General features: G+C 33.4%; 1 protein-coding gene and 7 non-coding genes across 10 annotated transcripts in view; 6 read left to right on the top strand and 2 right to left on the bottom strand.

The window, feature by feature from the left end:
• Positions 1-25594, bottom strand: part of LOC130445617 (tyrosine-protein phosphatase non-receptor type 13-like) — an 89629-nt gene that overhangs the window by 28921 nt on the left and 35114 nt on the right. For all 3 annotated transcript variants that reach the window (XM_056781345.1, XM_056781346.1, XM_056781347.1), the window contains one exon: positions 3256-3443. In XM_056781345.1, the coding sequence (XP_056637323.1) occupies positions 3256-3443 (188 nt within the window). The remainder of the gene's footprint in view (positions 1-3255; positions 3444-25594) is intronic.
• Trnaq-uug (transfer RNA glutamine (anticodon UUG)) lies at positions 7115-7186 on the top strand. Its single transcript has one exon. It is a non-coding gene; the product is annotated as a tRNA-Gln (tRNA).
• On the top strand, positions 7672-7743 carry Trnaq-uug (transfer RNA glutamine (anticodon UUG)). The gene has a single exon. It is a non-coding gene; the product is annotated as a tRNA-Gln (tRNA).
• Positions 8201-8272, top strand: Trnaq-uug (transfer RNA glutamine (anticodon UUG)). Its single transcript has one exon. It is a non-coding gene; the product is annotated as a tRNA-Gln (tRNA).
• Positions 8985-9056, bottom strand: Trnaq-uug (transfer RNA glutamine (anticodon UUG)). The gene has a single exon. It is a non-coding gene; the product is annotated as a tRNA-Gln (tRNA).
• Positions 9553-9624, top strand: Trnaq-cug (transfer RNA glutamine (anticodon CUG)). Its single transcript has one exon. It is a non-coding gene; the product is annotated as a tRNA-Gln (tRNA).
• On the top strand, positions 10457-10529 carry Trnav-aac (transfer RNA valine (anticodon AAC)). The gene has a single exon. It is a non-coding gene; the product is annotated as a tRNA-Val (tRNA).
• Trnal-aag (transfer RNA leucine (anticodon AAG)) lies at positions 23580-23661 on the top strand. Its single transcript has one exon. It is a non-coding gene; the product is annotated as a tRNA-Leu (tRNA).

Genomic DNA, 25594 nt, shown 5'->3' with positions numbered 1-25594 from the left:
GTTGATCTATGTTTACGAAAGGAGTATTTATGGCCGTTGATGATGTTTAGCAGAATCAATATATCTCACTATCGTTTTTATTCTTTTTTTGGTATGGGTTTTACCCGAACAAATCTCTAATCTAGGGGGAAGAGAGCTATTTCGAATAATAGAGAAAAGAGTTTATATAGCGGACGATAGGTGATATTCCATCGGGGTCAGTAGTGTTATTGGTGCCCATAGAAAATATTCCTAATACTTACCACTTTTCTATATCTTCTTTTTAAAAATCTATTATTATTAATTACTAATATCTATTATAATTCATCTTGGTTATTGTAATAATGTGATGGCTATGGAAGCGGCACAATCATTTGTTATTTTTCACTTTTACCGTATTTTTTATGCATTAAGTGAAAACAGGGCTACTTTATACTTTTGAAACCAAGTCGTAAAAGAAACTCTAAAAAAATAGTGACGATGTTATAACAAGAAGGTTGTTCTTCCCATATATTAGATTATAATTTGATAAAAAGTAAATTAAAATAAAATATAGATCTGTTTTGGACTGGAGGCACTGTATACATATCGAGCTTATCCACCATTTTATACAAATACAGCCATTGTAATTTTTTCTTTATGTCTTAACAAAACTCAATGTTTTTATAACAAACATTTGTGTTTACAAAACATGTTTGCAAGGAAGCAATTTTTACTGTAAGTTCGTATATTTTAATCCAAACAGCCAACCTTGTCATAACATTTACCAAAACAGTTTTACCAATAACACAAGTAGATATTGAATGAAACGCTACTGAATTATTACGCTGATAAAATGGACTCCGTCACCTAGGCAACGAAGGAAGCGGTTCACAGCGCTTCTTAAGTGCCGCCGTTTTTTGTCATAAACTCAGTTTGGTTCCACTTTACACTAAATAACTTCGTCATGTATAATAGATAACTAATACAGTTCGGACCACCAAGGATTTAAGATTATATCTATTGGATATCTAATACAGATTAATAATTAGATTGATTAGAACATACTACGTAACTAATTTATTTGAAAATGAATAATGCATAATTATTATGACCCAAATTTGTGATGGAGATTTTCCAAAATAGAATATTTGCCATTATGTTTTCCAAAATAGATCCTTGATTTTTCTCCTCCTATTTATAAAAATGCCACTTTATTTCAAATTTGGAAACATTTACACTACTAATAAAAAGTTTTCACCCCATAATGCATTAATTTAATTTGAAAATAATATACATTAACAAATCTGGTCGTTTGTTTTTTCGGAATAACTGAATATTTGAGCTATTAGAGCAACGTAGAACGATAAATTTTGAATGGCACACCAGCAATTGATCGCCAGAAGTCGAAAAAATCAGGGAAACCAATCGCAGAAGACGAATCACCCTTCACCAAGACAATGTTCACACATCAGTTCAAACAAAAACGTTTTTGAACAGTCAAAACATCGAATTGATCCTAATGGAGATTGTTTTGAAAATCATAAAGCCACATCCAATTGTAAATATTTCTATCTCAGAACTTAAGTGACAACCCTCATAGTTCTTTTCTTACCCGGAGGAGCAAGAAATAGGGTACAAGTAAGTAAAACATAATAAAGGATTCCGCCGCTCTCAGACTATTTTGCTCATTTGCATCCACTTAAAACGCGCTTATTTTAATGTTGTCATAATTACTACCATCACAAACACAAACAACACGAAATTTAAACGTCAACATTCAATTATTGATCTGTCAAAAGTACCTTGGAATGTTTCATTACGCAAATACTTAAAAAACTTCATTCAAGTATTCAGCTATCTAACCTCAGTTTTTCAAATGAATGTGAAAGGTAAAATTTGTATTGTTTCTAATGTACTTCTGTTCAAACTAATATTATTAACATTTTTGTCAGTTTGTTAGTGAAGCAGCACTTCCACTAATGGCACTTCCAATAATGGCACTACCAAATGTGCGAAACGTTTTTCTTATGACACATACTCTCTTCAATGTAACCCGTTGCCACAGTTGCTGATTTCCATCCCTCTTGTGCTTTCAGTAATATATAGGGAGGTTATATAGGACGATTTAGAATCACTTCTAGTGCAGCTTTTGGGCATGATTTCGTGGCCCCGGTTGCACATATGCAAGGCCAGTCTTTGTAGTTACAGCCCCAATTACTCCCTGCGAAGTTTCTGCATACCATCAGAGCTTTTGTAACTTTAGTGGTTTATTTCCTTTTCCTACTCAATGACTCGCCCGTCTAGCTTGATGGGTTTAAGGTTAATTTTTTTCTTCCTAGTGCTGGTAATTAGGTAGGTCTTATTCGGGTTGACATTTAGTTCCACCCATTGACACCCCCTTCTGGTGCTGTTGAGTCCTGTTTGAACATGTCACTGAGTGTATTCTCAAACCTCCCTCTTACATAGATGACTATGTCGTCAGCATATTCTTGACAGGATATGCCGATATGCCCGCATAAAGAGTTCGTCTACTACTAAGTTTTACATAAGTGAGGATGTAACTCTCCTGTAAGTAGTTATATAAATATTGTCTTGCCCTACTTTCATTTTTACTGTTCAAGTAGATAGATCCATCTGGAGGTTTTCCTATTTACTCCTCTGGCGTCTGATGTTCTTTTGGGAGCCTCGTTTCGAGTATTCTACGTTCTCCAGTTGCCAATTTTACCACTGCAGTCGCCGTTGATTTGCCTCTTCGGTAAATTGACAAAGTCGAAGGGATTTCTACTTTAAAATCTTTGTTCCAATGTAGTTTTCGATAGCTTTTTTAAGTAAAACCGATGTGAGGTTAATTGGGGATGCGTGGACTCCTTCTTTCCTGCTTTTGGTATAAAGGTTACTTTGGCCTTTCTCCAAGACTCACTATTTTTCATATTAACGTAAGTTTTAGTTTTGATCCTTTCGGCACGGACATAATGAACCTAGTTAAAATTCATATCAAGAATTTCTTCTTTGCAATTCTACGCTAACATATATTTTCCAACAAACTAAATATTAAAGTGACATTAGATGATGTAGGAGAAATTTTTTTTAATCAAGTTCTCTGAAATCGCGTGAATGTTCATTACAAACATAATTTCCTCGTCGACAATTATTTTAATTATTCTCTCATTTTTGCGTGACTGTTACTCAACTCATCTTCCACTCTCATTACATGAAAATAAGGAAAACGGATTCGAAACGAGATTGTTCATGAGTTTTAATAATACATCCGAATAATGTTATTCTATCACTTACTTTTTCCGTTTCGGTATCAGTATATCGTTTCCTCGATATATACTCTGGCGCTAGATAACATTTAAGATGTCCTGATGATCTTCCATCTAATGGCAAATGACTAAGGTACAACTTCACTTTACCTTTAGAAGACAACAGAAGCGACTGGGGTGTTACTATAGGAACACAAGAGCTACTAAAGGCACCATCTGAAACAAAATAGATAACTTAGAATAATAGATCAATGCTGACAACGAATATATGAATAGATACATAAGTCAGTCACACAAGAAGATATGAGAAGATTCATAATAAGATGCCACCTTACACTTGAAGTCCAGAACAATCGTGAGGGTTGTAATTTCCATTACACTAGGTAACGTTAAAAGGTCGTGGGGTCTTAGAAGGAAGACAGTATACGTTAATTTTCTAACGGTGCCGACCAATCAGAGCGCGGTAGCTAGCATGACCCCGAGAATCTGTCACCCAAGTGTTAACGACAGTGATTAGCATTGCGCATTGAATAAGCGCTTCATGACTTCTTACTATATGTTAGCACGCCTTATGCCAGTTTAAACCATACCTTAATTGTATGCGGCAGTGTAAAATGAAGATAAAATCCTATCTACTGAAATGCGCAATTATTCTTGAATGGCTAAGAGTTCTTGAGGCCGCGTGAATATAATTTCCTGTCTGTTCCATGAAATAAGGGATTATTTAAAATATGATTAGCAATAATATTGTTTCTAATATATTATGTGTATCTTTTATTTATGTATTTTTTGGAGTGAATCATGGTAGGACTTTGCGTTGTAAGGAACTATCCTCTTCGGAATCAAAGGAACAAAAACGCACTTCGTTAAATCTATATATATAAAAACTAATTTCTGTTCGTTAGTCTCGTTAAAAGTCGAGAACGGCTGGACCGATTTGGCTGATTTTGGTATTGCATTATTTGTGGGAGTCCAGAGAAAGTTTTAAAAGTGAATAAATAGGAAAATGCTCGGATATAAATAAAAACAACAATTTTGTTTTTCATTGATGTTTGGTCACAATAGTTATTTTCCTAACAAGTGCGGAAAGTGATACTTTCCCGCACGCGACTGCAGTTGTCCCGAACGACGCGGAGCGGAGTTCGGGCAAGCGGTCAAGTGCGGGAAAGACACTTTACGCATGTGTTAGGAACATTATTTTTTCTACGACCGTATATACAAAAAAGTATATCAACCCATTTTTCAAAAATTATTTTAATCCAACAAACATAACAATATAAAAAACTGTAACTAAAAACTACTAATTATTATAAATATTAATATTGAAAACACAATTTGTTGCATTCTGTAGACTAGTAAGAATTGCCGATCCAGTGGAGTTATTTGGTTTCAACTGGAGGGTAGATGACGTCGATGAGGATGGATGGCATCGGTTGCAGGTCGCATAAAGATGACGATGACGGTGACGGCAACGGTTTTAAGTCAGTTGGCAGTTGGCAAAATGGCTTCGGGAAGTTCTTCCTCGGTTGATGATGAATTAATATTATTGTATCGGATTCGGTTTAATGTTTTTTAATTTAGAAGAAGATTGCACTTATTCGGTCACTTCCAAGACGTTTTGAACAACTTTGACGTTTTAGTAACAATTACATGGTTATATAAAAAATATCTGTATTATTTTATATTTTCAAAAAATTAAAAATGCTACAAAAAGCTAGAAAAGGTTTAAATTTTGTTTGATGGACTATTTCGTAAATATTTATTTACCTGTAGTAACAATAGTTATAATCTCAGAAGTGAAAAACTATCTAATATGGTCAAAATGTGCATAATTTTACTTTCTCGCACTAGTGACACGGGAAAGTGACACTTTCAAAGCTAAAATGCGTGCGGGAAAGTGGGTTAAAACGCACGGTCGTAGAAAAATTAACTTTCAGAACGCAACCATAATATTTGACATTCGACAACCAAGTATATGTAGATTGATAAATCTTAAGTTATCTCACAAATTAAATTTCTGAACACAACCATCTTATTTGACATTTGACAACCAACTATATGTAAATTGATAATCTTAAGTTTTGTTACAAATTAAATTTCTGAACGCAACCATAAAATTAGACATTTGACAACCAACTAAGGTGTCGATCCATTCACTTTATCGATCGAACAAAGAGTCCATATTTCTATCTTTGTGAGTGACGATTACCGCTACGTGTACGACAACTACGTGATAGTGACATTTCAAGTTAAGTGCTTTTTTGTTGATCTTTTGTGATAGTGACACTTTCCTGCTAACATGAGAGTATTTTTGCAGCAAGACGAAGCTGAAAATGTGCTTGCGAAGCATTGGAAATAATAGTCGCAGTGGATACCTCGACCGGATTCATCACATTACCCACAGATTTTCGTCACATCACAGACTCAAAAGAGGATCTTATTCAGCGTGTTTTCCTAGATATAGCGCAACAGTTCAATAACCATAATTGTCTGGGTAAACGAGCAATATTGGCGGCGAAAAATAAAGATGTCGAGGATCTCAATGCGACAATTCAGAATTTTCTTACGGGACAGTTGGTTTCCTTCAAATCAGTCGACACCGATATGAACCAGGATGACTATCCCCCATCCTTTTTATATTCATTAGAATTGCCTGGATTAGGACCTCACAATTTGCAGTTAAAAGTAGGATCAGTTGTCATTACGCAGCGTAATATTAATCAACCTCGACTGCGCAATGGAACAAGACTGGCTGTGAAAAAGGTGATGAATAACGTCATTGAGGCAAAAATCATAAAAGGAAAATACAAAGAAGAGGATGTCTTGATCCCGCGTGTACCGATTTCCAGTACGTCTGGCCTTTGCGATAACCATAAATAAATCGCCTGTCGTTGGAAGTTAGCGGAATTAATATGGTGTTTCTCAGTTTATCAGAAAGCTCTAAATTGATTGACAGACTGTATCATAACTGTGTGTACCGAATCAAATTCTTGTCACATTTGATAGAAATATCATTTCAATATTGAAAATTTGTTATTCCTTAAATTAATTTATTAAAAATTAATATTATAATCTTTTAAATTACTGTGTTTCGTCTTTTATGAAATCCTGACGTTTAAGAGGCGAACTCCATTGTTGGCAACATCATTAAAAGCTTGTAAAATATGAACCGCTTACGGCGGTAAAAGCCACAAGCTCTTTAGTCAAAGGATTGGAAGGATCATATAAAGAAGGTCACAAAAAAGTTGGGGAACGCAAGAAGGAATTAAGAAATCTGAATATATAAATATAGTGAATGCTTTAGAAGTTGATAGATTATCGTATGCCACTCTCACAAGTTATTGAGATTATAAAGTTTAGGTGAGTAATTTTATGTATTTCGCAGTTTTATTCGTTGACAGCAATATGATAAGGTTTTATTTTGTGAGTGGAGATGATTTTCAACATCAACACGAACAAAATAAAATAACTTTGAACTCGTATATCATACAAAATGTTTTTTAAATTCTTCTTACAAAGAAGATAAAAATTTTTTACCATTATCAAAATTAATTAGGAGGTTTATTTAGGAGTTAGAAGACGTTGATGTGCGATATACAGGGTGGCGCAAAAGAACTTCACCTTTTTTCGAGAGGTGAACGGTGCGTGAGCGAGAGTGCGGGAGCCTAGCGTGGTTGAATAGTTGCACTCGTGGAGTTTTAGCAGCCATGAGTCACTTCGACGAAAAGCGTCGCACGTTTTACGAGAACGGTCGAAGGCGACTATATTGTTCAGAATATGGATTAAAACACATTAATGAAGCTCCGAGTGCAAATTTGAAGAGACCGTTAATTAACATAAATATGAAGACTAGTGTCAACATTGTTTTTTTAAAAACTTCTTATATCGGTTCCATGGTGTAATGGTTAGCACTCTGGACTTTGAATCCAGCGATCCGAGTTCAAATCTCGGTGGGACCTCAATTTTTTTTGAAATAAATGTAATAAAGATGATTTAATAAGTTTCAATATGTATATAATTTTTGCATATATCGTTTGTATCTAATGCTTTTTCTAGCTGTCTCACATATTTCGATATATTTTCTTGCGTTCACATTATTATTTGTTGTAATAAATTGTGTTGCTCAGAAAACAATTGGGATCATATGAACTTTTCCTAGTACTATTATGAACAGTTTTGAGATTCCTGGTTATCCGGCCAACCAATAAAATGTGAAAAATATGTAATTTTTGCAAGTCGGGGGCATTAGCTTAGATTAATGAGATAGCAGAATATTAAGTTCATCAATAAAAATACGAGACTCGCTTTAATCACTCCAATTAAGGAACAAATTGTTTTTTAAAATCAGTGGTAACAATAAATGAAATATTTCTTCTACAAACTAAGGAAAATAGAGAGAGGTTACGGCTACTACTATTATGTATGAGGTAAAACGTCGAACATCGGTTCCATGGTGTAATGGTTAGCACTCTGGACTTTGAATCCAGCGATCCGAGTTCAAATCTCGGTGGGACCTCGAGGTTTTTTTTTTTGGTATAAATGTAATAAAGATGACTTAAGTTTCAATATGTATAAGGTATTATTTTTTATTCACGTTTCACATGGTTCAAATATATGAGGAATTTCGCTTGATTTAGATCTTAATAATTTATTTTATACTTTTTCTAGCTGTTTTGAATATTTCTCATATTATATTTTCCTGCGTTTACATTATTAGTTGCTGTAATAAGTTGTGTTATTATGAAAACAACTGGGATCATATGAACTCTTCCTAATACTATTACGAACAGTTTCTGAGATTCCTGGTTATCTAACCTCCCAGTACAATGTAAAAAATATTTAATTTTTGTAAGTCAGAAGCATTTGCTTATAGCAATTAGTGGCAACAATATTTTCACGGTAATGAAATGGTTCATCAATAAACTAAGGACAGTGAATAGTACTCTTATGTATGAGGTAAAACGTTGAACATCGGTTCCATGGTGTAATGGTTAGCACTCTGGACTTTGAATCCAGCGATCCGAGTTCAAATCTCGGTGGGACCTAAGAATTGTCGTTTTTTTTTTCTACAACAGTAGAAGTACAGAAAAAGATAATGCTATAACAGAACCACAGCTTATAGTAGATAAAATAACAAATAGTAAAGCTTATATTATGTATAGAATCTCTTCAACCAGAAAAAGAAACAAACAGAAAAGTAAGGAACAAAAGGCTCACTATATAAAATAACTATCGGTTGGAATTTTAGAGCCGTATCGAGTCAAATGCACCAGCATACTACAATATGTAAACAGTTTATCAAATTATCGTATCAAATAACGTATCGACAAAATACTGTATGATCTATATCTACATTTGATAATCAAAAAATTTCCTTCATATGTTGCAAGTATAAACCCAACGTTTTATTATAAATACGGCTCAAAAAGCGGTCATGAGCCTAAATCAAATTTTGTATTGCCTTTTAAGTAAGTTTACCATAGAATAATTGATTGTATTTTTCAATTACACCTCCTACATTGAAAATTGATAGAATTATCGTGTATAGTGAATTAAAAAAAAAACGAGAAATATTTAATATTTCGACGTCAACTTTCGTGTCTTCAATGGGAGAACAAATTCCCCATCTAACTGATACAATAACAGATATGAGCTGGTAAAATCTAGAACTTGGTTTAGAAAAAAAATTCGTTATAAAACTACTAAGAAATATATAACTGACAAAAAATACACAGAATAAGTATTATGAAAAAAGTTAGGTCCCACCGAGATTTGAACTCGGATCGCTGGATTCAAAGTCCAGAGTGCTAACCATTACACCATGGAACCGTTGGTATTTGAATATTTGAGTCATTATTTGAATACTTAAGAAGAGGTGAAGAAATTTGTTATATAATTTAAAATTTTTAAATTTTATTAAATTTAAATTTTTAAAGTGCTATGATAATGCTAAAAATAATAGAGCTAAATCTTCCCAATGAAGAATTTGAATAAGTAGTTTTTACCTGCGCGGCGTTGAAACTGAAGGTATATATTTTATATAGTTCCACGTATATGAGCTTTTTGGATTTCACATAATACAGAAAATTTATCACTCTGTATAATACTTTCGATAAAAATTATTATTTGCAGTGTTTGTGTAATATTTGTCATCAATTAATATGTTGACAAATTATCATCTAACTATTAAAACACAAAACGTTATTCAAAAATTCAATTTATTATTAACCTGTTGTAATTTTTATCGTATAAATATCTGAAAACATTTATAATTCAATGGAATTCTAAAAGTATATATATACACGTTTGTTATCTAAAATGTATCGGTTCCATGGTGTAATGGTTAGCACTCTGGACTCTGAATCCAGCGATCCGAGTTCAAATCTCGGTGGGACCTGAGTTTTTTTTACGTTTATCTCCATAATTTTTATTTTTTATTATGATTTAAATGTACGTACGTGTAACTGGAAAAATACAATTTTATGCTAAACAAGTGAGGTAAATAAAAAAGTTTCTTGATGACACTTTTGATCAGTAAGAATATATTCAAAGTTCTGTAGTTCCGAAGTTCTCTAAGGAATAACGTTCTCATAAGATCTTCTTATCTTTAACAGTTTTCTAAACTTATTTACATATTATATCGTTGGAGAAAAAAAATAAACAAATATACATAAAGTTTGGCAGCGGTGGGATTCGAACCCACGACTTCGAAGAGACTGGTGCCTTAAACCAGCTCCTTAGACCGCATTAAACAAATGCAAGACTTTATTAAACTGGGTTCATTGAAATAGATTGTTATTAGTTTTCTTTACTACGTTTAACAATTTTTTTTCTATACATCATTGTAATTCCGATCTATCTTTCAATTATTACTGCACTTGAAGAAGATAAACGTTGTTCTTACAAATGCCATATTTACTATAAGTAGCTGTCAGTTTACCAATTTTTTGAAAATAGTATCTTATTTATTTTCAGTTTATATCACTTCAAAATTCTTCCTCTGACTAAACCTCAATTCATTAAGAAAATATTTTTATGACGCACATGCTTTATAAATTTTCTTTGCTTCCGTACAGAGTTATATTAAATTTGAGGAATTTTTGGGAAATAATTTACAAGCCTTTTTTATATGGGTTTGGAACCCTTGTAGTTAGGTGATCCCATATCTTTGATACGACTGATACAGCGGTAGCAACTATATGTATTTAATAAGTAGGATTGATTAGTATGTTTCCGTGGTGTAGTGGTTATCACATCCGCCTAACACGCGGAAGGTCCCCGGTTCGATCCCGGGCGGAAACAACTTTTTTTATTTCGATTATATATATAGTTTTGTTAAAGAGAAGATTTCAGAAGAATTATTTTTGCAATGGTTATCAATCCCCTTCATAAAATGTAACGTTTTTTTTATAATAAATTCTCATACTGAAAAATGCGGGCTCACTTTTCGGATTGTAATTAGAATCATTATATTTCCCGGAGCATATTAGAGGAAAAACTAATTAAAAAACAGAAGGAAATTAATTTATCCTTTCATAATGAAAAATTAGCAATGTTAAATATATCACTAAAGTTTATTTACTCGAGACACGAACAAATAAAATTAGTTGTGAAGTTCTATTTAATAAGTGTCGCTTGTCAGTAGGAAAAAAATATTTCTACTGTTCCAGTCAGCCCTGAATCGAAGGAGAGGCAGGTCCGGACCTATTACTTCGTGGATTCAAACGTTACGAGTTTTCTGAAATTTTTGAAAAGATAGGATACCAATTGTGAAATACCATGTAACTAATTAATGGAATTAATTTTTGATTAGTTTCGCTTTCCACTGGGAAAAATTTTGAGTGATAGCAGATACAAAAAAAGAAGCTTTTCTCCAAATCAGTTTAGATGACTCTGAAAGGGAATTTGTAAAATTTGTATGGAAAAATTCGCCACAAAAACTAAAAATTTATCGACATGAAGGTGTCAACTTTAATATAACGTGTATAATAAAATAATGCAATAAACAAGCTTTGATGTTAGATGTTGGGTAAACACCAGAATCCGTTACTTTACAAAATTCAAAATTATCTCTAGTTTTGGGTTTGATTTGGGATCGGAAAAGTGATACATTATTGTACATTAGATAGGTTAGAAAATGTTGAAATTTGAAAAGTTACCAAAAGAAAAATTCTTGGTATTGCTCAGAAGTTATTTGATCCAAGTGGAAATTCAAGCACTGTGCCTTTATATCTGTCACGGATGTCTTGGTCTGAAAATACTAAATGGGATAACGAAGTAAGTGAGGGAATATAAAAAGACTTCATCAATTTGGTAAAGAATTTTGAAGATGTTGAATTTTTATTTGCACCAACATCTTCAATTTCAAAAGGGATAAATCAAGACAGAATACCGGATTTATATCATATTGAAGGCACTGATCTAAGACAAATATTAGACAAAGACAGAGAAAAGATTTCTTTCTGATCGGTAATAACAATGTGAAACGTTTAAATTTTTACCAGTAGCAAAATTAAAAGGAATTATTTTTAGAAAAAAAAATGTTCCAAGAACCCAAATTAAAACAGCAGTTGTTATCATTGTTAGATCAATGCAAAAGCTATACCTATTAAGGATGATAATATTCTTGAAGAAATTTCGAAAAAAAAAAACGATAAACATTTGATGCCTAAAGAATAAGAAAATTTTGTTGAGGTTACAAGGTTTGGAAAGAAATGATACAGCACCTAATGCATCATATGTGTTGTATTGTGTAATTACCAAAAAACAATATAATCGTCAAAGTACTAGTATTTAAACACCAGTATTCCAAATTTGTATATATTATTAATTGTCGGATGAACATTTGAAATATAACTATAACAATGATTCAATGTTTCGACTAATAAGCTTGTACAGCAGTAGTGGCCTTAACAATCCATTCGTAAAGAATTTTTTCCGATTTCTTATAGTGACTTATATTAGTTATTATCACTCATGTTTGTTTATCATTCATTTAAATAATCAATATATTATTTCATAGGAATAGACAATTTCACAAACAAATATTTAATGAATAATTACATTGCAAAATTAGAAGTTTATCTGTCTAGAAAATGCGCTGACATCTGCATCGTTCTAGTGATGAGATGGGGACGTTGAACAACATTTTGACATCCCCATTAGTTGTATATAATACGAGGCATATTTTTTAAGTAAGTACCGTTTTGCGATTCCGCCGCCGCCACCCCAAGGTCGGCGTTCCACAAATGCGCGTTGGTTACCTACATCTTTTGTCTACGCATTGACGCCATTACAGTCTGATTCTTCATTGTGTACGTATTGTTTACTGACTGTTTAAGATGCCTCCGACAATCATGAGTCCCGCCGATTGTGAAGTACGGGCTGTTATACGATTTCTTAGTGCTAAAGGTGTAAAACCGATCGATATTCATCGTCAGATCTGTGAAGTTTACGGACAAAACATTATGAGTGATCATCATCCAAAAAAGTGAAGTTTAAGCAAACAATTACTGCCCGGAAAATCATGTGCACAGTTTTTTGGGACAGAAAAGGAGTATTGCTAGTGGAGTTTCGTCCTCGTAATGAGACAATTAATGCAGCGTCTTATTGTGAGACATTGAACAATCTGCGTCGTGAAACCCAGAACAAAAGACATGACAAGTTGAGTAAGGGTATGTATCATTTTGCTCCATGACAATGCCCGTCCACTTGTAGCTAATCGGACCAAAGATCTCATCAAATCTTTTCAATGGGAAACTCTAGATCATCCTCCCTACTGCCCTGATCTGGCGCCCAGCGACTACCATTTGTTCCTGCACTTGAAGAAACACCTGAGCGGTCAGCGTCTTCAAGACGTGATACAGCGGTTAACGAGTCAGACGGCAGAATTTTATGAGGAGGGTATTCAAAAACTGGTGCCACGTTATGAAGTGCCTCAATATTCATGGAAATTATGTAGAATATTAGATTAAGGTACAGGCTTTCATGTAAGAATAAAATTATTGCGATATCTTTGCACTTCTTTTTTTAACATAACCTAACCTAATTCCAAAACGGTACTTACTTAAGAAATATGCCACGTATATAATTTAGAAAATATACTTAAATATAAGTTCGTATTTCGCAACTTTGGAGGCATGTAATTCAGAAACGAGGGGAAATTTTCATCATGTACTCATTTCTGAACTTTTTGCACCAAGTCCCAGAACACCCTATATATTTGGGAACATAATATATTTATCTGGAAAAAATGATTCAGCAGTTTTAAGTTTATGGGTCGTTGGATTTATATTGGATTCACATCCAATGAAAAGGATCTTTCTAGGATATTGTCAGTTATATTTTTATTGAAATTTTGAAAGGATTGTATATATATATATATATATATATATATATATATATATATATATAATGTTAGATGATTGTCAGTAATGATTTGGTTATTTCTATTCGACTATAGAGAATACAAAAATAAAATCGATAACGCCGTGAATAATTTATTCTGTACACGTGTCCACTATAAACAGAAAACGATTTCATTAATTCATACTACCAAATAGAAAATTCAACATCCATTTTAGAATTGAATTTTATAATTTTTAATTATAACGTTCAACTGGATACGGTTTTTATAATTCTAGATTCAGTATATTTAAACGAAATGGGTCATATAAAACAATCCTTCTCGATATTAGGCAGTATTCATTAGATTTTATGTCGAAACATGATACAGCTCATTTGTCAACCCTTTTCCTAGCGCTTTCCCAATCCCTCATTTTACGGAATATAATATCATTAGAAAGACATTCAGATAAAGTATCAAGACAAAATACGAGGGTTGCTATTTAAGATTTGAGATACGGTAACAACAACGACTGCTATTTGAAATGTTTACAGATACTTGAGACATTCACCTTGGTCAGAAAATGAAATTAAATGACGAACATGCTTTTCTATGACTCTCGACGTGAATTTAACCAACAGCAGTGTGCCGATTAATTCGCTTTGACCGCGTCAAAAAGGCCCAAAAAATATTCATTCGAATGCGCTTTTAGTTCAAAGTAAGCAAATGTTCAACATTATCGATTAAATCGCTGATGATCGCTGTTTTTAGTCGTCCAGAGTGCTCATCGCTGATACGACCACATATGGATCAGTTGCTTCTCATTTCACGGTCGCAAATGATGGCGTATTACTCTTAAAAACCAAAATCTTCTCAACGACTCACAGTTTTGACATCTTCAGGTTGAGGTCGGAAACTATTATAACTGTACTACGCCCAAAGAATAAATTACAACAATTATTCATAAAAACGTGCGAATATCTGGCAAACAACGTTATGTTTATTCTTCTGTAGTCGAGAATTAGGGCGAGAAGCAAAGAGAGCGATAAATACCTACTTCCTACTCGACACAGATGGATAGAATGATCACTTCAGCCCTCGGGTGAGAACTGTTGCGTCAGGTTCTAAAATTAATATAATATTTTCCACGTTTACCTACGAATTATGGGACACTGCTAATTGAGAGATCGTTTGAGATGAATATTTTTATACTGGTTTTCAGAATGTAATGGTGTGGTATTTTAATTATATTACAGTGTGTTCATAAAGTAACGTAACTTGACAATTTTGTTCATAGAATACGAAGAATCAGTCTGGGTGAAAGATGTCATTTAAAAAATATAGAATATAATGTAATAATACTATATTAAAGCCGCTTGACATAATGCAAAACAACGTGCAAGAAATTGTAAGCAGTAAAAGTAAATAAATTCCTATCTTCAAATATTTTATATATAGTTTAACAATGAGAATAACAAAGCTAAGTTTTACTAAAGTCAGCTAATCTGTTAAGCCAAACTAGTTTGCAGCTTGTATGCAATAAAAACGGTAAAAACCGATAAAGTCAAGATCTTGCATGAAACAATCAGATGAACTTCATCTGCGCAAGCTTTTGATCAAGAAATATTGCGTCTTGTATTGCATTGCACGTTGTATTGCATCATTTCAAGCGGCTTTTAGGCATACTCTAGATGGTAACATTTTGGCAGCTATGGGTCACAAAGTGGAAATAATTGATGGCAACAGTAAAACGTTTAAATGAGGCAGTACGACCTGCGAAAGCCAGCATTGCAATGGTTAACCAAATGAGGTGGCGACTCCAGAAATGTTGAAGAAAATTCACAAGTAGTGGATGATTGTCGACTGAAAGTACGCGATCTAGCATACATAGTAGACATTTCAAAAAGTGCTGAACATTAAAAGCTGTACGCAAAATAGACGCCGCGTTTTCTCACAATGGAACAAAAACAGCGTCGTGAAGATGTTTTCATCGACTGTTTGGCAATGTTTCACAGAAATTATGTCAAATTTTCATAATCATAGATGTATCACCTCACACCCAAATCAAAAGAACAATCGAAACAATGGACCGAAAAGGGAAAACCCGCTCCAATGAAGGCAAAGACTGTTCCATCAGCAGGCAAGGTCATGTGAGTATAATGTGAACTTATTGAGCATCGCTGGGTCTTCTGGGACTATCCTGGTATTACATATAAAAAAATATATTCATTATATTTTTTGTGTATACTTTATAATGAGATTTTATTTTGTTTGTATTCTTATTTTGTTATTTGTGTGCATATCTCGTCTGGTTTCTCGATATCTGGCAACTACCCGAAACACAGTTGACTAATTAATTTTCGGTACATTTGCAATGTACCTCTAGCTGCTACCGTCTTCAATTATTCTAACCATTTGCTCTCTTGTTAAATTAAAATTTCTGTTTACACGCCCTTCCACAGTCAATATTAATTTAAAGTGTCCAATAAAACACAAACTGTGTACTTTCGATCTGTGCCGAACAAAAACTGATAAGAAGCAAAATCCAATTAACATTTCTTCTAAATTTGTTTCTGAAAATTAAACTTATCGATGTTTCGTTTGCCCCGTTGATTTTGTAAGCAATGCAACCAATTTAATGCGGAGTGTATTTGATTCATCATAATCCAGCCAAAATAGACAAAAATAAGTCATAACTTAGCCAAAATTCGCATAGAACTGAAAATTGACAGAGACGTTAAATACATCATTATAAATGAAATGTAAAAAGTCCCCTTCGATCCTACTTCTGCAAAAAATTTTATTCAAGGTCAAAAGTACAAAATTAAGGTTTTTTTCCATTTTTCTCGAAAACGGTAAGTATTATCGTGAAAGTAGGTCAGACAAAAGTTGTAGATCATACAATTCTCTACAAAAATGGTCCAGTAACTTTTTCTCTTACGACTCACCAATCGTGAGATATCGCAGTTTTAATCATTAGAAAATTCATATTTTACATAATATGCACTAAAATGCAGCCTGTATACGTCACCAGACGTTAAATATAAATGAAAATAAGAAACTATTGGTTTGAGTTACTTACTCGCAATTTTGCATTCACTCGGCTGCGCTGCACTCCGCCTCGCAACTGCAAATATTGCTCGTAAAAAAATACGCACTTTTAATCCTAATAATATACTATTCTTTTCTGACGGGGAAAAGTTTGACATTTTATCCATGTTGGCAGGTAAAAAAATGTCACTTTTTATGAAATTACTTTTTTTCCCGGGAAAAAATGGGGTCTTTTTATCCGAATTTTGTATAAACACATATACAAAGGTAGATATTTAATTTTAGATTATTTCAGGATATAATAAAATTACATTTTCATTACATTACAATTATTAAATGTGCATTGCAAGAATGTTCTCTAAACTATTCGGTACAACAATCGAATTTTTTGTGTTGAAATTGTATTCCCTCCTGCCATGACAACTCAACAATCTGCTACGGTAAAAGAGATGCTGGTGAGATTCCGAGGAAGTGCCGATTCAAGATGTATATGTCTAAATGTCTTCATAAAAAAATATACGGAAAGTAGTTGAGATCGCACGAATAGTTTCCAAATTTTCTGTTTTCTTGTGGATCGGCAGCAACAGGTCCAGTCGGCAAAAGTTTGTAGGAAGGTTGTATAATTATGTCAATGGCAATACTTGGCACATGTGTAACGAACGACGGCTTAACGCTTAAGCTTTATACAAAATCTTCGTAGATCCATTTCATTACCGCATGCTTTACTAACAATTCCTGGCAATCATTAATCAACTTTGGGTAAGAATAATTCTTCAATATTAGGAAAACTTGTTACGATTTCGAAGTTTACGCCAATTTCCTGGCATTTTGTTTCAACGAATTAAATAGCCATTTTCTCCTTTTGCATATTTCATTACAAAGTGTTTTTTTGCTCTTTAAATAACTTTTCACGTCTCGGAATAATTCGCTTTAACTGTTGATTAACGATTTCCCGAGATCATTTTTTATATAGTTACGTGACATGTTTGAAAAGTTGCTGATAATGGATTTTCACCGTCAAGTATAAATTTCATGATACGGACCAATTGAACATTAAAGAAGCTCATTTAGATCATTACTAGAACTCGAAATACAACGTCCAACTTGAACGTTCAGTTGGAAATAACTTTTCTCTTTTCGCTCATAAAACAATGTACCTACATGACAGGTTATTATTGTCACGATGTTTGATAAAGAAGAAGATATTATTGATTGAGTCATGTCATGTTTGAAACATTTAGATTGTTTCAACGGTATGAATCAGTGTATTTCTTAATGTCGATGACCCACGTTACAGTACTACCATGATTAAACTGAAGAAGTTCGCTGCATTTAGTTCAGCAAAAGATTAATACGTTTTGGGTTAGATGCCGAGTAAATATTTTTTTTCGCGACTTTCTGAACTGTCTAATTTTTTATGACAATGGATATTGACTAACAATAAATTGTGAATGATTTTGTGCTGTATAGAACTTATTGAAGATTAATATCGTGATATGTTTTGTAAATATTCATACGAAGAAACGATAGAATCAAAAACGAATCGTGGGATATTACCAAATATTATTATATAAAAAACTGTTGTGAGTAGGGAAAAAACTACACCAGAAAATTCACTGCTCATCAATTTATGCCAAAATTGATTGGATTTATGGTTGTAACCAAAACATATATTAAAGTATTTTCCCTACTCACTTTTTGGTGGTAATGAAGCTTGGACAAAAATAAGGGTTGCCCTTCTAGAAAATTCAAGTTTGAAGATTAAAAGATATCAAAAGTCCAGAAGCTATCTTTTGGAAATGAGGTAAAGATACATTGGCATTATGTATATATATACATTTAATCAAATGTACATTATAGTAAGATAAAGACCGTTCCATCTGCAGGCAAGGTCATGACGTCGGTTTTATGGAATGCCCTTGGAATAATTTTCATTGACTATTTTGAAAAAGGAAAAACTATTAACGGCGAATATTATGCGAGCTTATTACAACATTTGAGCGAAGAAATTAAGCAAAAACAGCCGCATTTGGCTAAGAAGAAAGTGTCGTTAATGAATTTTTAGCCCCCTCGGAAGATTATGAAAAAATAGCTCGGTGGTCAAAGATTTTCCAACAATGAAGAGGTGATGTCGGCAGTTGGGATATTTGGAGGATATTACGACGAGTATATGCATGTTTTGTTAAGAGCACTTCAAATAAAAAAAAATAAGTGCAATTAGCTTGTCTTCCTCATGCTGTTTATCAACATCTTTTCCCAAGTTCAAGTGCGGCTTAATTGTCAGATAAACCTAAAAAAATGAGGTACGAAGTTGATCGACAGTATATTAGAACCAATTCAGACTTTCCTTAACCCTACACCGGATAAACTAATAAACATAATTCTTTGTAAATATGCAACAAAAACATTAAACTGTTATGTAATCTCCTATGTACCGGGTCTCCCAATAAGATAATAATTGGAACTATTATTAATAGAACAAGGAAAGACAATTTTGAGGAGTCAAAACATGTTAAAATCCGTTAAGTCAAACCGAAGTAATTTATGTTTAAGGGAAAATGCTTAAAATTTTCACATTTCTTAGGATATCTCGTAATACGAAAAAGATATCGACATGCGGTTTTCGCTATTCTGTTGCTAATTTGGTCTACTTTTATATGCCTCATTTGAAACTGCATGTTTCCATTCATCATTGTTCAAGGATAGCTAGATTTAAAAAAATAAATAAATAGCGCCCTCTAGCGTATACGTTAATCATTAGGTTGTTTCTATATTAGAACTCTTACATTGGTAGAAAGGAGCTCTCTTCAAAAAGACTAAGTTTGCATAGATAGTTTAAGTAAGACTGGACTTACAGGCGTTTTTTCATGATAAAGTTCCCGCTTCCCCCCACCTCTTATTTGAAGAGATAGACTAAAACTTTTAAATCAAATATACGCTGAATTTCTTGAAGAATACGATAATCGCAGTTTAAATGCATTTTAATGAGGCTAAATTTGTAAATTATTCATTTTATAATTTTTGGTATTTAATTACGCCCTCTGGCGGTGGACCTACAACTATGTAAATAATTTCTAGGTTTTTCTCGAGGTCACTTTTGATATAAATTTTTTTCCCTAAGCTTTACTATAAACGGTTCCCGAGATATGGCCGAGAGCCATTCTTATTGGGACACCCGGTACATACTGTCAAGGCCGGTTATGTTCTTAAGTTGAATCCCCTACATTAGACGAATCGTTTGGTACTAACAAGGAGATAAGTGATGCATCGCTATTGTAATTTATTTACACCCAGGATGAAGAAGAGGATCAAGAAGGAGAAGAGACAAATCAAGGCGACGAAGAAGTATTGGAAGGTTATAAATCAGGCGAATGAATGTCTACTTTGTTTTATTTTTCATCGCTTTTATTATTTTAAAATCGTGTTAATATCTTTTAATATGCAGTACTTTCAAATTGAGCAGAATCACAGCAGAACCGTGTAAAAGGCCCACTGAGAAAACCACGTTAATAAATGCGCTAAGTACACTTTTCAGATTTTATATCTCAGAAACGGTGGCTCTAATGAAAAAAGTATCAATAATTTAATGGTGTATAAATTGTGTGCGAGGTAATTTTGTGATAAAACTTACTATTTCGTTGATAAAATAAAATTTTGAGACACAGTAGAATCAATGGACGGAAAAATTGTATAACCGATCATTATTTTAATTGCTTTGATTATAAATTTTCATATGATTATCATATACACTGTACATCCTCCACTATGATGCGGATAATATAGGCAAAGTAAACATTATAAAGGATTTGTTATAACTGTCAACCGTTGTCAGTATCTGGCAGGCACGTATCCACTGATTGTGCTTACTTTACTGCTTTATTCTTAGACTATAATATCTAGTAGGAATATTGATGATGAAATTAGGAATATACCGTTGAGTTTGCCAAAGAAATTCTACAAAAAGGGACGTTGAAATGGGCTTTTTTGATTGCTTACCAAAATCATATTTCAAATTTGTCGTTAAGAACAAAAAATAGCTGATATGACTGGAATGCTCGTTCTTATGATACGTGAAAATATTAATATAATTAATATATAGATAAAATGAAAAATTCGTCGTCAATTGTAGCCGTGCTTATTGAAATTGAATTCCAGAATGTTACCAAAACCGCAATACGAAATACACTGCGCGTCAGCGAAAACGGACCCCCCAAAAATTTTTCGAAATTATCCAAATTTTTACATGTGGTTTATTTTTGTTATAATAAAAGTATGATATATTTATTCAATAATGTTTTTAGGATGTTATATTATGTTTATACCGTTTACAATTAGAAGGTAAGTATGGGCATAGAACGCAAGACATTTAGAATGTTTGCTTGAAGAAAATTGGTCTATTCCTCAATCCAATCGGAGATCTTCACGTGTTGATGGAGCTGATATGCGACGACTTTTGAGCTGTTCCCAAGTATGTTCAATAGGGTTGAGATCTGACAAAAAGTATGGTGAATTAAATTTGTTACTCTTCTTCTTCTTCTATCTTTTCTATAGGCAATTCTGCCTGTTTCTTTTGTTGTGCTTCTGAGTTATATTATCGCTCCATCTTTTCTGGGATCGACCGACACTTCTCCTCCCGGCTGGCGATTTGTCTCTTGCGATCTTTACTACCCTATCATCTGTCATTCTACTTATATGGATGCTCCATTCTTTTTTCTATTCAATAACCACTCGTTAATCTTCTCCACATTACATGTTGTTCTAATGTAGTCGCTACTTATTCGATCTCTCAGTTTGTTCCCCGTGATTCTCCTCAGTATTCTCATCTCACCTGTTTTCAGCATTCTTTGTGTTTTGAACGTGTCCGGTCGCGTTTCTGTTGTGTATATCATTATTGGTCTTATAACAACTTTGTAAATACTAGTCTTGGTTTCCATTTGAATATGTTTGTTTCTCCTTATTGTAATATTGAGGCATCCTACTGCTCTATTGGCTTTCTATATTTGTTCTTTTACTTCTGATTCCACGTCTCCATAGCTTGATAGTGTGATGCCTAAGTAGTTAGTTTCCATAATCTGTTCAATGATGGTACCGTCAATTTCTATCTTACATCTAATCGGTTCTTTGCTAATGACCAGTGTTTTTGTTTTTTGGGATGAAATTACCATGTTTAGCTTCTTTGCTACTATGTTAAACTTGTGGACCAATCTTTGTAGGTCGTCTTCAATTTCTGCTATAAGGATAGCATCATTTGCATAGCAGAGCATTTTTATTTCTCTATTTCCCATCTTCTAACAATTCCTCTTTTTGACTGCTTTATTATTTCATCCATTATCAGATTAAAAAGTAGGGGGCTTAAGGAATCTCCCTGTCTTATACCCGTGCCTATGTTTATTTCTTCTGTGAGTTGTCCGTCTATTCTAGCCTGTATTTTGTTGTCATTATATATCTCTTCGATTGCATTTTCTTAAGCAGCATCTATTTCAACTAGAGAGAAATTCAAATGTTGTTCATACTTTCCGTTCTATAATTAAAGCTTAATGAGTCAATATCAATGAATTTGTATGTAACATTTCTGTTTTAGGTTGCATGAGTTTCTTCTTGACAGGTTTATAGTTTATAATTATAACCTAAAACTGCCCAAAGCCAATGTCCTTATGTTACACCTTCTAAAGCTACTGGAACCTTAAGGTTGTTCCATGAATTTTAATTTCTCTCGTAGAAGTGCACTCACCGATGATGCGGTCTTCAGTTTCTTCCTTCTTCATGCATAGAAGACGTTTCGGATTGTCCGTGATGCCTATAGCGTCTTATATGGCCGTGTCCGATAAGTCGTATTTTGTGCCTGTTTAAGCAGATCAATCAGCCTTTTAAAACAATCAGAAGACCTATCTAAGTATACCTTAGCTTGTCATACGTCGGATATTTCCATCCATTCTGTAGAGACTTGCGACTAGACTTCTCAGAAATGCGATCCCAGCATGGTGAACCATCAGCCTCGTCGTTGTATTTGTTGCTCGAGGTACCAGGTACCTAACAAGCTAGATTCTGCAGCTATCACCCACCAGTTCGTGTAGGTTTATTATGCGCTCCAGCAAAAGCCTAGAGTAAACCAGTTCTCTCGTTTTATAGTGCCTCTGTTGTCTTAGCAGGAGCGCTAACAGTCTTGTCCAGGAGTCCATGTCTTCTGATGGTTTTTGAACAATCGGTAAACTATTTGTTATTAGTTTTATTTAAGTTTGGGTGATGTTTTTCCTTTTCCAATATTCCTTCTTACTTAACATAGTGGAGAATTTCTATTCGATTCTTATTTAATTATTCCCTCTGATGAGGTTTCATTGAAAAGCAGAACGAGTTCACATGTAATTTCTACAATGTTAATTGAATCTTTATAAAAATACCAAATGAAGATTAGTCATTGATCACAGTTGCAATAAAATCACATTTCATGATTTCATTTAGTCAAGATGGAATTTTTGTTTACAATTTGCAACAGACGGAGAATAGTACATTTTATTATTACATTTACAGTACCATTTTTTATATTTGAAAATAAAATGTTTAATTATTATAACTTGGCTATAAACAATTGAGAAAAAATTAAGAATAAGTACTTAGATTTTTTAGTAACTTGATTTTTTGTTATCATCCTCTATCTTATAACCGTCCTAACTCAGTTAATTTTGATTTTAGCAAATAAATATAAAAATTTAGTTTAAAATAAAATAAAGTTTAAAATCATATGGTCTACAATATCTTTTAGGTTCCTTATCCTTTGCCAAAAATTTGGAAAAAACCACATTATTTTTTCCGCCATCTTTCGGGAGTTATTTTGAAAAAAAACCTGTTTTTAGATCCTTTAGAATAACATATAGAAAATTCCTTTATTTATTTGAAAATTCTTATTTCAAAGCCCGATATTTTAACTTTCCAACTTCACAAATGTACACAATCATTAAGGTAGCGTGGCCGAGCGGTCTAAGGCGCTGGTTTAAGGCACCAGTCTCTTCGGAGGCGTGGGTTCGAATCCCACCGCTGCCAGTTTTTTGTAATAAAAATTCACTGGATGTATTTTGGAATATGTACAAAAGTTGTGTAACAAAGTATTCAAAGCATTCCCGAAATCGCATCTTAGACTCCAACTTACACTTGGCTTAAAAATGGTGTGAAGTGCGCTTACTGGCCAAATACTGCTTCACAGATAGCGCGTTATGTTCAGGTGCGTTGTCATGGTGCAACATCCACAACTCAGGCCGATTTTTCCGACCTCGTTCTCGTTGTGTTGCCAAAATTGACAAATTGTAAGTTTGGTTGACAGTATGACCCTCTGGAACCCATTCAGTCATTACAATACCATTAATGTCGAAAAAAACGATCAATATTGCCTTGAAGCGCTTACACTCAAAAGCACGCGAACGAGATAGAGAATTGTCCCCATAGGCCTCTTGCAACAATTTATAGCACTCATTCGGAGTTTTCTTCAATTTAACGAGAAAAGAACACGTTCGTTTCAAACCGCTAGCGCACAAATACTATAATAGTGACGGAAACGTGTTTTGGAACGTGCATAGACAAGATATCTAGATATCTAACGCACTACTCGTTTTGATTGATAGATCATACATTACGTATTTATTTTTGAAGCTATTTACAGTATTTTTCGTTGTTTAGAAGAGGGGCGTTGTGAGATTTATACCATTTAAACTTTCAAAGCAGCATTTACATATTAATTATGAAACTGATTTTTGGTCATTAATGGTATCTATAAATAAACAAAGTGAGTTATGAATCGGGAAAAATTCTGGGAATTATTTACGATTATAATATCGAGGTGGTTCTGTATTTCTATATGGCCTGAAGGTAACACCCCTTTATTCTTATTCAAGAGTGTACTGTCACTTAATGTTGACGATTTCAAATTGAGTTTATATTCAATTAATGCACATGTTTTTGCTGAAAAAGATGAAGTATTATGTATACCTACAAAAATTAGACAAACTCTTGTTACCAAACAAAATTTATTATTCGTTAAATCAGAAGTTAAAAACTTGAACAACAATGAACGTGATCCGGGTTAGTTTCCGAACATTCAGATCATGATTGGATTAATGGATTACGAAGGTTGCATCATTTTATCACTCTCTCATTCATAAAAATAGACTAAAAAGTATTAATTTTCTTCTTTTTCTCATGCCGTCTTCTCATTGAAAGTTGGCGACCACGTTTTTAAATGCATCTCTGTCCCTCGCAACATGAAACAATTCTCCGACACTGAGATTTGTCTATTCTCTTATGTTACGGAGCCAGGATTTCTTCTTCCTGCCGATGCCTTTTTTCCCTCTATTCTGCCCTGCATTATGTTCTGTAGCGTCCTTCGTCCTTGGTGATTCTGTCAGTCCAGGGTATCTTCAGGATACGTCTATAGAGCCACATCTCAAATGCTTCAAGTTTTTTGATCATTTGAGCTTTTAAGGTCCACGTTTCCCATCCATACATCAGTACTGACCACATAACATTCTATGAATCCTATTTTGACGTGGAGGTTTAGATTTCTGTTTGCAAACATAGAGAAGTACAAATGCCTACAGAACGTCTCTTTATGGCGAACGGGTTCCGTTGGCATGTACAACGATCTAAAAATCTACATATCTCCTAAACTATAAATTTTATAGAGTTAAACAAAGAGTACCATTTTAGTACATTAAAAAATCAATTGAAAAATTTATTTAGATTGTACAGGTTCTCCCTGTAAACAAAATTTATTATTCGTTAAATCAGAAGTTAAAAACTTCGATGAAATGAGCATTCTATTTGGGTAAATAAATACTAACATCGAATGCATAATTATAACTGAAATTTTTTCAGTAACAAATCCAAAGTTTTCCAAATTCTGTGTGTGATGAGGGTATAATAAATACATATGATGGAGTAGTCATAAAAAACAACTGGAATTTCAACATGACATAGTACCAAA

The sequence above is a fragment of the Diorhabda sublineata genome, chromosome 6, assembly GCF_026230105.1.
Source record: "Diorhabda sublineata isolate icDioSubl1.1 chromosome 6, icDioSubl1.1, whole genome shotgun sequence".
NCBI classification, from domain to species: Eukaryota; Metazoa; Arthropoda; class Insecta; order Coleoptera; family Chrysomelidae; genus Diorhabda; species Diorhabda sublineata.
This window is presented reverse-complemented; position numbering and strand designations above follow the sequence as displayed.